The following is a 13521-nucleotide window of genomic DNA, read 5'->3' as shown; positions in this document are numbered from 1 at the left end:
GCTGTGTCTATCAAGGTAGTGCCTTATAAAAAGACCAACCAGCTGAGCTGAACACACTTCTATTTGTGTGTCACCTTTTTTAATTAATTAAGTTTATTGGTACATTTTAGGTATGTAGCATGATCCTACTCATTATAGGGAATGTGCACCTGTACACGACGTAACTTGATTCTTCCCCACAAATCACCTTTAAAAGTCTGTTACATGAATGGATGACAAGCAGACACTGTTACTTTAATGTTACATCCTGCAAACAGCCTGGCTAACTGGGGATCGACAGGAATTATTTTCTTTTATAGTTGTCTGAAACAAAACTTGTAAGCAAAATAATATTTGAGAGGCAAAACCAAAATTGAACTCTGACAAAAACTGAAACGTGAGACAGTTGCAAGAATCGCTTATTGAATGCAAGCAACCAAAGGAAACATACAGGAGGCCCTGTCCCCCCTGAATCTTCCAGCGTCGCCAAGAGAGGCTCAAACCCAAGAAAGGCAACTACGACAGCCGTAGCACATATGAATGTAGAGCTCTTAAGACTACTGTACCTGAAAACAAGAGAATTTGTTCTTCCAAATCCTAAAACTAAGGACTCTGTGATCTCAATGCTCTCTAGTCTCATCAAGGGCACCAACTGCTTTAACAGAACTCCCACCGATGCGGTGCCTATGGCCTGAAACAAGTGGATTAAAAGTGAAAAGAGGTCACATGGGAACTGACGTTTTCTTTAGTCACACGATGATTCCATTAGAACAGTTTCAAAGTACTGAGCCACATCCCACGGCACTGCCATCTTTTCAGAGAAAAAAACGCACAAATTTAATGCAGAACAATGAAGGTACTTCTAATCTGGGACCTAAAGTGTAAAGAAAAAGATTCACACAGTCTTCTTAATCACTAAGTCTACAGAACAGTTCCTGGCAAAATAGTTTAATGAAGATGTGGTGAACAGTGAGAGAAATGTGCTACACAGGACATAAACCCAACCTTGGGGCACTAACAAACACAAATCACTCTACGATCTTAAGTACGTTTCTAAACTTCTCTTTATCTTGGGAGGGGGGGAGTAATAAATTATTCACAGAACACTCAATGGAATTTAGAAATGTGTAGGATGGAAGCTGATCCCATAATACTCCAGATGGCAGGCACAGTGCATTTTGCACTAGGAACTCTAGACAAACAAGCTAAAAAAAAACCTTACAGAATACTTCTTCTGAAGCATGTCATGTCACCTTGTTATCGTAGCTCACTGTACCATCAGGTGTGGTTGCCATTATTTCCGGGGTGGAAGCTCTCAAGTGTCCTGGGCTCATAATGCTGGGTTTTGCGACTCCAAAACAGAGGATAAGGTAATTTCTCCACAAAGTAACGTAGTTGTCTCCGCTGCCCGCAGTGCTGGTTTTCTTGGCATTAATCGGGCTGCTAGCAAAATGGAGCCAAAGATAGGAATGAAACTAAGTTCTCAATTTTAAATATCACTTTTTAAAAGAAAGATCAGCGAAAGTGCTGACGGGAATTAGACAGCTTCTGTTCACGGTGAAGTTCAGGGAGCATCCCCACTGGGTGAGAAGTTGACTAGAAAAACTAGAAAGTTTCTTTTGCCATAGAGAGTCTGAGATTCTAGACATTCATATTGATTATTATGGAAAAAACCTTGCTCTAAAGTCTACATAAAAGCTTTCTATTTTTACTCAGTGCTAAGGATTGTGTAGCAGGAAACTAAGAAATTAGAAGTGATTATAATGTTCTAGTTTCTTATATAAAAAGAAAATTTAAGAGGGCAAATGGTAAAACAAGGAGAACACTTGTATCCCTTACTTGGGGTCAACCAGTGGCATCACAGACTGGAGCCGGGTGAAGGCGTAAGGCCAGGCGTAGCTGAGGGCCGTGGGGCAGTGCTTGGGCAGGTTCTCCTGCCGAAGGAAGCTGAAGAGGCAGAGGACCCAGGGGTCTTTGACTGACTGTGCAAATATCCAGACGTGGGAAGGGCTCTTCACATCATAATGGCTATTGACCAGGACAGCATTCCATTCCACCAGCCACTGCAGATCCACATTGTGGGTCAGGGATAACGTAGCCTGCAGGCACAGAGGTAGGCAGGGAGTCAAAGCTGAACTGAAATGATCCCTCTTCAGCAGGGCTCCACCTGAGTGCTGCTGCCTGCGTAATATCCTTCCTGCTCACCTCTGCAACGGGCCAGCTTTGGATCTGAAACACACATCCTACGTGTACCACGTAACACGCAGGTGTGTAGTCCTTTCCTGCGCTAGCCTTGCTGATAAGCAGCAGAGTGCAAAGCTCAGTTATCAGTGTCACAATTTCAAAGTCCAAACAGGCAGTTTGACAGTTTTCATGTTTCATGTGCATCAGTGCACAGAACTGCTCACTACGATTTGTGGAATAGTGTTATGACATTAGTTGATTTAAACCATTTTAAATTTGGATTTACCACTTAAAAACCCTAAAAAGTTACTCATCTCTGAGATGTGAGTTGTTATCCTTGCATTTAATATCAAACTTTTTGTTGTGGCTTTATGTCTATTTAGGCTGAAATACCTTTTCCTTTTGATTTAAGAGAGATGGTTCAACTCAAGTTCCATTATGTGGACGATTTTTGAGATAATTACTTATTCTTGCCCTGTGATATTAAGTCAAAACAATGCATTTTAGAACCTCATTGAGGGCTGGGGATTTAGCTCAGTGGCACAGCACCTGCCTGGTAAGTGTGAGGCCCTGAGTTCAATTTCTGGTAGGCAATCAATAAATAAACTTTTATGACACATATGTATATATAGATGGATAAGTTCTTATATTTCATTCTTTTTTAAGTGTAGATATCAGGGGTTGGAAGTTACCAATTTTTAAATGACCTCGCCTTTGTGCCAGGAGACGAGATTGTTTTTTTGTTTATTAGGCATCTAAAGTGATTCACTTTACCTATGTGCTTTCCTGGGTAAAAGCTAATGGAAAGGCTGCAAAGGTTAATGGGCTGAAAGGGGCAGAGATGGAACTTCAGTGCCCATCAGATGAAATTTCAACATCTGTCCATATCCTGTGATGTGGGGAAAAGCACTGTTCATCCCAGAGTCCCTGCCTGCCTCATTTATGACCTGGGAATTACAGCGCTGATCTCACCCAATCTTTCAGTGAATTAAAGGAGATAATGGATATAAAAATACCGGCCTAAATCTGGTGCGGCTGCCCCATTCCTCTGATCCCCTATCTGTCCATCCTAGTAAAGGTAATATTGCTGACCTGGCTACCCAGGCTAAAGATTTTGATTCCGACAAACAGAACAGAATCACATGAATAAGACATACACATGTGAAACAAGGTTGACTACTCAATTTCATATTAAAACAGTTTAAACTTCTAAATGCACAAGGACTACATCACTGTCACTGTTAAGGTCCTCTGTGCCTGGTTGGTAGTATTAGTGATTATTATTATTATTATTATTATGCCTATAAACAAGAACAGGGCTACTAAAAATAAGGATCTGCATTCAACTGCAGCTAGGAAAGGCAACATAAGGCTCACAGATGTCTTCAGGTTTTGTACTCATGTCTAAGCATTCAGCAGGATCTGCGTCAGGCATCGGCCATGTGCATTTTGCTCCGTGTCCCAGCGTGCTCTGTGTCTCTTCAGTACTGGGCTGAAATGCATCCAGGTTCTCTTACTGTACTTTTACCGTAAAAAGTCAGATAACTAACGTAAGTTTCAATTTCCATTCAACATGCACAGGAAATTGAAAGCAACTGATATGCCTTTTAAAAGGAAGAATGTATTTGTGCGGCAGATAAAATTCTACAAAATTCAAAGTCCAAATGGACAAGCCTGGGCTCTACCTGCCTCCTTCTGTTTAACTATGTGCCTTTCTCCCCTTCATGTTTCTTTTTTGCTTTTATTGTTCCTGGAGCTGGGCCCTGAACCCAAGGCCTCATATGTACTCTACTGCTACTACATTCCCAGAAGCCCTGCTCCTAAACGTCTTGGAGTTTCAATAATTGTGAGGGTCAAAAGGGTTAACAGATGTGAAAGTACCTGAAGACTGTAAAGCTCCACATAAATAAAAGTTACTATATTAAGAATTTAATACAAACTTCAGAGTTAAGCACAGTATTGAGACATACTAAGTGTTAAATATAAAGATTAAAGGCAAATTGATTTTCTTTAAGAATTCTGAGCATTTTTTCTTGGTGATACTGGGGACTGAATCCAGAGCATCACGCTAAGCTATATCCCCAACCCTTTCTACTTGTTTTTTTTTTTAAAGACAGGTTCTCGCTAAGTCACTTCTAAGTTGCCTAGATTGGGCTTGAACTGGGGATCCTCCTGCCTCTACCTGTCAAAGTGCTGGGGTTACAGACATGCACCACAATCCCTAACCTTTGCACTTCTTGAAATTATAGATTTGAAATTTATTTATATTCCTAAGGCTTACATTTTGGTTAAAATGTATCTGAGTGTCTGTTAAACTATCATGTGAAAAGCTAGTCTTGTTTTCCTAAGTACTTTTGCATTACTTTATTAATCTAATATAAACACCCAAATTTATCTACATAATTCCTCTCTTTTTTAGAGAGGTACAGTGCTTATATTTAAGAATTATTAGCAAACAGAATCAAATGTGTACTTACTGAATCCGAAACTGCTACATGAATAAAACTTTCGAGAATGGAAGAACTGAGCTGATCCATGACATCGATCATGGGCCTGTCGTCGTCCTGCGCAAAGGGGAGGTGATTACTCTCGGAGGAAGAGGATGCCTCCCCGAAGCCACCCCCCACACTGCCTTCCTTGAGCACATCAAGCCCAACGGCTTGTGAGGCAGTGATAAGGGTCGCACAGGGAAGTGACTGCCAAGAAGGGGAAGGCATCGGATACAGGGCCCTGCAGTTCTGGGCTTAGTTCTTCAAGTTTCAGTGGGACATAATTAGGTCTCCAACTTTTATTCTTCTGAAAAGATAAATCCCTGACATTTATAGTATACACATACACAAGAATCTCAGTACTGGTACTGTGTATTAGTCAGCGAAGTATTCATGTTGTTAATGCAGAAGAATTAAAACTGTGTAAGAACATACTTTATCAGATCACTAAAATGTGACTTATTCTAAGTCACTGGCCTGGTAAAATGACTGATTTATGTTGGCGGTTTGAATTTTAGTCCCAAAGGACTACGTTAGCAACAGACCACACACATTTTTTGCAGCCTCTGTGTACAATGCAGCTATTTGAGAAAAAGGGGCACGTTAAAAAGGGAGAATATTTTACTGAAAGTTCTTCATGAGTAACAAATATACACATATACGCTCGCCTGTGTATGGATATGTTCGTATTTGTCATTGCTTATTACAGAAGAATTTGGAAACACAGATCAATTTTTAGAAGCCCTATAGGAAAACCCTGAAATGGATGTATTCATGAGTTTTGCTTAAAAAACTGGTGTCTGGTCAAAGAAAGCAGCATCAGTGACACAGTCTGGTTCAGCGGTGGTGATCTATGTTTCTGTGGTCCAGCCAGCTGTTCGTTATCACTGAAAGCTCTAAACTGTTTGCCATCACTGAATGGAAAGTAAGAACATGGGAATTAAGAGGCATGTGTATCTGGTTATATCAGATCCTAACGGCTGATTTGGGCTAAGGCACTTAACCTTGTCAACCTCAGTTTCAGTATCTATACTGGGATAAGAATAAAGCTAACTCTTAGGTTATTATGAAGGTCAAATGGATAATATGGTAGAACACGGACACAGAATAGTGCCTGCCCTATGCAAGGTACATATTATAATCAATATTACCATAATTAGAAACTTAATGGTAGTTCATTGGAATACACCATGTCCTAAAGATCCATTTGGCAGATAGCAGGGAGATGGCCCTGAAAGAGCCCACAAAGGTTATCAGAAGAAATGTGAACAGAAAGGACTGTGATGAGCTTCAAAATATTTTGAAAAAGCAGTGACCACACTGAGGATCATGAGACCAAGATTAATAATTTAAAACAGAAAAATGGAAAGTAGCATTTTAAAACGAAGGAGGGTGACACAAAAAGCCTAGTCTTTCCCTGATCGTCTATGCAGAGTTCAGTCACTGCAGCAGCATCTGTATAGCACTTGACCAACTGCAGGAAGTTTGCTGGAGCTGATCATCATCATCGGTATTAAACGACTTTCTTTTTTAAATTTTTTTTTGTCTTTTTCCTTTTTATTGGTACCAGGAATCGAACTCATGACTGCCTGCTTGCAAGGCAGGTGCTTATGCCACTGAGCTAAATCCCCAGCCCCTAAACGACTTTCAGTCAGTCAGACTATTTGTTTCAGGGCCTTGATTGTTTTAAATGGGAGACACTACTTTTTAAGTTAATTCTCTAATATAAATGTAGCATTTGCTTAATTAATGTATGCTGAAATGACCCATAACTTAATCTTAAAATTCTTTAATTTTTTTAGCAAAGAAACATTCCTCAGTGAAGCCAAAACAATCTTTATTCAATTGCTCTCAGCATATAGCTTACTTTCAGTAGGTCAAGAACACTTACGTAATTAAAACCCAATAACACACCAAAAAGTACGTGTTGTCACTTGTGACGTAAAGCACATGAAATTGCAATGCGTTATATGTAGTTTTTGGCTACATTTCAAAATAGTTCAAAGAAATTGAAAATTTGGAAAACTGGTACATACCTCGGGCTGACCCAGGGCAACGAACAGAGCTCGAATTTCCTTGAGTATTAATACCGACAGTTTGCGTGTGGCCACCTGGAAGCTGCAGAGCAAAACCAGCGCAAACCCTTCTACGGCGTGCAGAACACTGCAGTGAAGACCTCGCTCTGACGGAGCTCTGTGGCCGGAGCCGTTGGGAATCAGCTGTTGCACAGTAGAACAGTCCACATTCAGCAAAATAATGATGCAGTCTGGCTTTACAATATTAAAACGTTACAATGGCTTAGGATCAGACACATTGATAGATTTATTACAATTTATGAAATGTCCTAGATCCCTTTTGCTTTACATGTCGGGTGTTGCTTTGGAAATATCAACCATCTGTTATCCCCGATGCACACTTTCCAAAGGCTGTGAAAGCTAAGAACAAAACGGTTTCCTTCCATACCATATAGGGGTTATACTACACGTAACACCAAACTGATCTAATTTGTTCACTTAAATTGTCTGTAGACTTGAATTTACTAAATCATTTTTTCAAACGTCTTACTTTCTATTTGGACTGCCTTACTTGCTTGCATGTTAGATTCTGATCGAGGTTTTGCATATTTCCAGATGGTTTCTGGTTGCTGCTGTCTCCCTGAATGTTCAGTTGTCAAACCCTCAGTGACTTCCCCGTTAGCCCAACCTGTGTCCATCTGTTACTGCCAATGCCAGCTCTGATTCTCCCACAACACCCTGCTCAGTGCATTCTCTAAAGTCTTATCATTCATTTTTACCATTCAGGCCTGAGAAATGAAGGGAACAGGAAACCACAGACTACATTTTATTGCTGATGGGTAGCAGTCAATTAATAAGTTGTTGTCTAGAGAAAAATATCTGTTGGATGGCTAACCCTTGCATATCGGTATCTTTATCTAATTTCCTGTCCTACAGCCATTTTCTCTTACAAATAGATTTGTGGTGATAATTCTCTGCAAAAGCAAAAAAAATTTCTACTCCTTAAATGGCCTTCCTAGTGTTAAAAAGTCCGACTTGGATTTCTTGGTCACAGTGTATGTTGGTGGAGGCACCAAGGCTCAGTGCTAAAGGAAGCTCGACGGTTCCCTAGGTGTTCCCTGCCACTCAACTCACGTGTCCAGTGCCTAAGACAACAGAAACTGGTGTGAGACTGGGAAAAATCACCTCTGCATTTCTAATTTTGTGGCCTTGCTCGTAGCCTCTGCCTTGAGTCTGTATGACCAGCTTCCACTGCGTGAGCAGCTGCAGCAGCAACTTGAGGGAGGAATCGAGCAGGGAGTGATGCATGTCGTTCACTTCCCGCAGCAGGAAGTTGGTGAAGCCAAACAGAACATCTTCCCTCCAGTCTGAGAAGTCCACGAGCAAACCCTGAAGAGAATTCTGCGCAATGTGACGGAGCTCATCGTCCATGTGGATAGACAGCCTGGGAGTGGATCAAAGACAACAAGGCGCTCACTTTACTCACTTTTCCTCCAGATTTAAGAGGAGCACATACAGGCCTCTATTTCTACTTGAGGCTGAGATGTATCTTTTTATCTTTTCCTTAGTCGGTGACACAAGTGGATATGTTAAATACAAAATTTAAATTTTAGGTTTAGTGAAGAGTTGCCAAGAAAATGTAGTTTCCATACAGCCTTCATCAGCCACCTGCAATGTGTACATCTTATATAGGCATGGTACACTTATCAGAGAGGAGAAACTAACATTGGTACAATGCTACCAACTCAACTACAGGCTTTATGCAAATGTCAATTTTTTACTATTGTCCTTTTTCTTCTTCAGAAAGCAATCCAAAATACCACATTGCATTTAGCTGTACAATATGATTATTTTTGGATACATTGCTGGCTACAGAATAAATTAGTTTTGACTTCTTTTTAAGGTTGAAACCTGGATACTGGAAAACTAAAATGACACACTCAGAAGTTTGAGAAAGTGACAGTTAGGCCAGTGGCCCTCAATCAGCTCGTTTCTCAGAACATCCAAATACATTCATCATTGTACCTCTTGTGCTATCCCTGCACAGTTGTTCAGATATTGCTGAACAGTCTACAAAGAATTACCTGGTCCGAAATGGTAATGGTGCCAATGGACAATGTTAGTCAACTGAATAGTTTCAAGGTATTTGTGATTTAATAATAATAAATAATATCAAATCTTAATATTAAATAACTTAAATCTTGACATCAGAATGGAGGGTTACAACTAACAAACTGTTTCACACATTCTCTTATTTGTTAAAACAAATACTTTTGACAGCCTCATAAGATTCAGGCACTAAGCTGGGCATGGTGGCACACATGCCTATAATCCTGGGAGGGCTGAGGTAGGAGGATCGCTGTGAGTTCAAGGCTAGCCTGGGTTACCATAGCAAGTTCAAGGCCAGCCTGAACTAAACAGCCAAATTCTGTCTCAAAAAAAAAAAAAAAAAACCCAAAAAAGATTCAGATACTAGATGTACTGGGTACAGCCATTGCAAATCTCAAGATATCTATCCAAGGTTTAAAACAGCTGTGTGTTAGGGAGGGCACCTGCATGAGGAGTGTGAGAGCACAGGGAAGGGAGCGGTGGCTGTCTGCGGAAGGGGCTAGGGACCACAAGCGAGGCAACCAGGCAGCAAGAATGCCTGCGTCAGCTTGTACGCTCCCTGAGCTCCTGCTCTCGGGCTGGTTTCCTAATCTCTCCAAGCCTCAGTGAGATCCTCCCTTTGTAAATGGGAATACGGACTGCACTTCTTAAGCCTGCTGGTAAGATTCACCATGGTGATCCACACATGGTATTTACCATCACAGTGAACCTGTAGCGAACGCTCAGTAAATGTTAGCTAATTATTCGATTTCTTTGCCAACATTATCCTGAAGGTTACAGGGGAAGAAACATGCCTGGGTTCACACTTGTGAAGAGAGGCAGAAAAGGGAAGATGCCTTGGACAGGAAATGAGACCAAGGTAGAGAGCAGGAGGTCATCGTAAAGTCACAGGCAACAAGGGGTGAGAACCTGATCAGGGCAGAGGGATGGTAAGGAAGGGAGGGATGGAGAAAAAGCCATCCAGAAGACAGAATTTTCAGGGTTCAGGAGCTCGCATGTGTTGTGTCACTAAAGAACATGGCCAGGTCCACAGTGACCTCTATACAGAGAGCAGACACCACCCTAACCAAACAGAAGGTGACCTTAAGGTCCCGAGTGGTTAAGGCTCTGTGTCATAGGAACAATAATGGGAAGAACCAAGATTTCAATCCAGAATTTCTAATTCTTTTTTTTTTTTTTAATCGGTACTGGGGATCCAACTCACGACCAGCTGCTTGCAAGGCAGGTGCTTATGCCTCTGGGCTAAATCCCCAGCCCCCAGAATTTCTAATTCTTAATCCACTTTTTCTCTCTACAAAACAGCTCTAATACAAGTTGCTCCGATTATACATTATTGAATTGCTAGTATTTCAAATGTTGATAAACTAAGCAAACTCTTTGCTTGTTTTTCAAAACATAAGGCACATAAATTGGTAAAAACTTGACATTATAATCCAGATAAAAAACTCTATAGTTTATTGATTTACACTGATACAGAGAATTTATTTTCTGTCTCGAAGCATGTGGAAATCTACAAAGATGCTACGCAGGATGAAGGCTAATTCTTCAGGGAAGTCTTATGCCATTAAATCTATAGTTCTCAGTATATCACAGTCCTGAAATAAAACAGGTCTTTAACCTTGGCTGCCAATTAAGGATTGTGTAAGATAGGACTTTTAAAACTTTCTTTATGTATCAGTCAGCAACAGATCCATTTTATTTTCCAAAAAAATTTTTATATAGAAATTTTATGACAGGTAACTTTATATGCCAACTTGGCTGGGCCATGGTGCCCAGATACTTGGCCAAATATTCCACTGGATGTTTGTTGAGTATTACTGAATGGGATTAATAGTTAAATAGTTAGAATGAGAAAACAGATTACTCTCCATCATGTGGATGGCTCTCTCCAATCATGAAAGACCTAAATGGAATAAAAGACTGATCTCTTTGCTCACGAGAGAATTCTTCAGCAGACAGCCTTCCTACCTCATCTGCAACTGTCTCCTGGACCGTGCAGGCAACCTTGGGACACACAGGCTGTGGCTCCCCTGGGTCTGCAGGCTGTGGACCAACCCTGCAGATTCTGGACTCGCCAGCCTTCATTCCCATGTCAGTCAAATCCTGTACTAAACCTCTCCCAACATTTGCATCACAAGATCTCTTTTTCTGGAAAGTAACACCAATTCTCATGTATCATATGGAAAAATTGGTGTTTCTCTGAGTAAAGCTGGGGTAAAAGACCTGAAAGTCCATGCATTTGGGGAAGAAGCACCTTTTTTTAAAAAAAAGATTTTCTTATCTTTATTATTATTTATTATATATAACATATTGGATTGCTTTCTGAAGAAGAAAAAGGAAGATAGTAGAAAACTGGACTCTGAATTTAGTTAGTAGCATTGTACTAATATTAGTTTCTTGGTTTTGATACACGTACCATGCTTATGTAACATGTAAACACTGGGGGTGGCTGATGAAGGCTGTATGGAAACTATATTTTCTTTGCAACTCTTCACTAAATCTAAAATTAAAATTTTTGTATTTCTACAGTCCTATATGCCTTAGACAACAAGCTTCTACCAGCATTTTTCAGACAAGACTAGGACTAGCAAAAGGAACTCTAGTTAGCTGGATGAATGTTAATTGATGGTAATGATATTGGATTGGATAACATAAAATTCATGTTAAATTCCTAACACTTTTATACCGTACAGTGCAAGTTTATTTGGCAACTGCAAATGTCATCAGACAGGACAGGCTTATACAACAATGGGGTGGGAACCTCACTAGATATGACTGGTACCCTTGTAAGGGAACTTTTGGAGACAAGCATACAGAAAAATACCACGTGAAGGAAAAGGCAGAAATACTTAAGAAAAGTCAAGGAATGTCAGAGATTGTTAACAACCACCAGAAACCAGGTGAGGGGCCCAGAAAGAGGCTGTCTCAGTTTTTGGCAGGAAGGGAGCCTGCCTATACCTTGATATTGGGCTTTAGCCCTGAGAGATAATAAACTTTCTGTCATTTAATGGATCCACCTTCTGGAACTTTGTTTTGGCAACCTTAGCAAGCCAATATTCATGAAATTAGGCAAGCACTAAGAAGATAAGTCATGTCATGGTCTACTTGGAAGAATCCTATAAATAAAGTCCAATACTTTTAGCTTTCCAAATGAGATTAGTTCTGTTTGTTATCTATCTTCGCTCTCAGGAACAATTTGCAATCTGGAATCTGTTTTCATTTTAAGTCCACAAAACAGGATCATTTTAAGGTCTCTGAGAGCCCCAGGGCTGTGTAGTCCTTGCTATTCTGGGAGGCCACAGCTCCTGAAATGATGGTATTCATATGGTACACTTGTGAAAGGGCCTGAAAATATTGATGGAGGATGAAGACACAACCAAGGCATGGACTTGGGGGACAGAAGGCCCAGTTGGTCACAAAAATGGATGTCTGTAGAAGGGAAAGTCCAGGCTGTTACAGAACTGAGACCACAGGAAAATAATCTACCAAGGTAAGTGTGTGGCAACCCGTGGGGGAAGAGTGGGAGAGACGAGGGGACAGGGCTCCCTTCCTTATGTGCTCCTGGAGAAGCACGTGTATGGAGAGCTATCTGTCACACACAGCTATCATTTCTTCCACCCTGGTCTTTCTCATTCTCATTCTTTATTCCATTTTAACCAAGATAACCGAAGATCACTTTATGAAACATCTAAGATGTATATAAAACATGAGATAGGAAAAAATAGCTAACTAAAAGGAAGAAAAGACTCAAAATTAAGTGAAAAAAGATAACCAGCCACCTTGAGTGATCAAGATCCACAAGAAAGCAGTAAATTCTTTTAGGTCTCCTTGTCTAGTAATGATGTAGATGAGGAATGGGTAGCTTCCCCAATTTTACGTGGGCCACTTCATGGAGAAACTGGACCACAAAAGGAAGAGCAACTCTTGACCACAAAACATATGAATATAGTTTTAATTTAAAAAATCGCACCTCAAAAGAGTTCAGGGGCAGGAGCTTGAAGAGCAGAAAGATTGTAAGAAAAGCAACTTGTGAATAGGTCTGAGTAGCTTGGGGGACAAACAAGCAAAATTTCCAAGATGCTGATCTGGTTTCAGGATCCTTAGACAGAACTTCGGGTACTTTGTTGCATACAAAAGAAAACCACAGAGATACTTTAAAAGATCTCACCAGGCACAGCAGTAAAATACACTCTAAGAGGCCAATACTGCAACTTCAGCTGCACCTGTCCCTAAGGCGGCTGGCATGAGGAGTGAGGACCAAAGCCATTGTGCGACAGGCACTCAGGTCAGCTGGCAAACACGCAGCCGCGTTCTGCACAGGTCACACGTGTTGCTGTGCCTGGTCCTGTGCCTGTCTGCAGTGATCAGAGCTAGCACGTGGTGCATTCCCAAGAGCATGTGCTGCATGATGGCTGCATGTGCTGCATGGCTCTTGCTGAGTAAGTAAGGACACTTTCTAAAATGCAGAAAAACTAGAACAAGGCTATCTTGCTGGTCAGATCAGACAAATGACTTTTAATGTAAAACCATCCATTAAATGTAAATGTAAAACCACATCATTAAATGACTTTTAATGTAAAACCATCTCCAAGCAGGTGAGCTTCAGATTCAGCTTAGTATCTTTTAATAATATGGTTGTTCATTTGTTATGTAAATGAAAGGAGCAATTTCAAATTCACAAACCCATCCTAAAGAAAAGGTCAGTTAGCAGAAACACTCTCCAGCTATGGCAAAAAGAACAAAAT

General features: G+C 40.6%; 1 protein-coding gene across 8 annotated transcripts in view; it reads right to left on the bottom strand.

The window, feature by feature from the left end:
* Fry (FRY microtubule binding protein) overlaps positions 1 to 13521 on the bottom strand; it is a 418719-nt gene that overhangs the window by 103395 nt on the left and 301803 nt on the right. For all 8 annotated transcript variants that reach the window (XM_063232589.1, XM_063232590.1, XM_063232585.1 and 5 more), the window contains 6 exons: positions 7853 to 8111; positions 6689 to 6871; positions 4641 to 4727; positions 1819 to 2078; positions 1233 to 1422; positions 546 to 670 (listed from right to left, as the gene is read on the bottom strand). In XM_063232589.1, coding sequence (XP_063088659.1) covers positions 546 to 670; positions 1233 to 1422; positions 1819 to 2078; positions 4641 to 4727; positions 6689 to 6871; positions 7853 to 8111 — 1104 coding nt within the window. The remainder of the gene's footprint in view (positions 1 to 545; positions 671 to 1232; positions 1423 to 1818; positions 2079 to 4640; positions 4728 to 6688; positions 6872 to 7852; positions 8112 to 13521) is intronic.

Source organism: Cavia porcellus, unplaced genomic scaffold (assembly GCF_034190915.1).
Source record: "Cavia porcellus strain 051 isolate PalLab524CR breed Dunkin Hartley unplaced genomic scaffold, mCavPor4.1 scaffold_21, whole genome shotgun sequence".
Taxonomy (NCBI): Eukaryota; Metazoa; Chordata; class Mammalia; order Rodentia; family Caviidae; genus Cavia; species Cavia porcellus.
The sequence above is the reverse complement of the archived record's forward strand: the minus strand, read 5'-3'. Positions and strand labels throughout refer to the sequence as shown.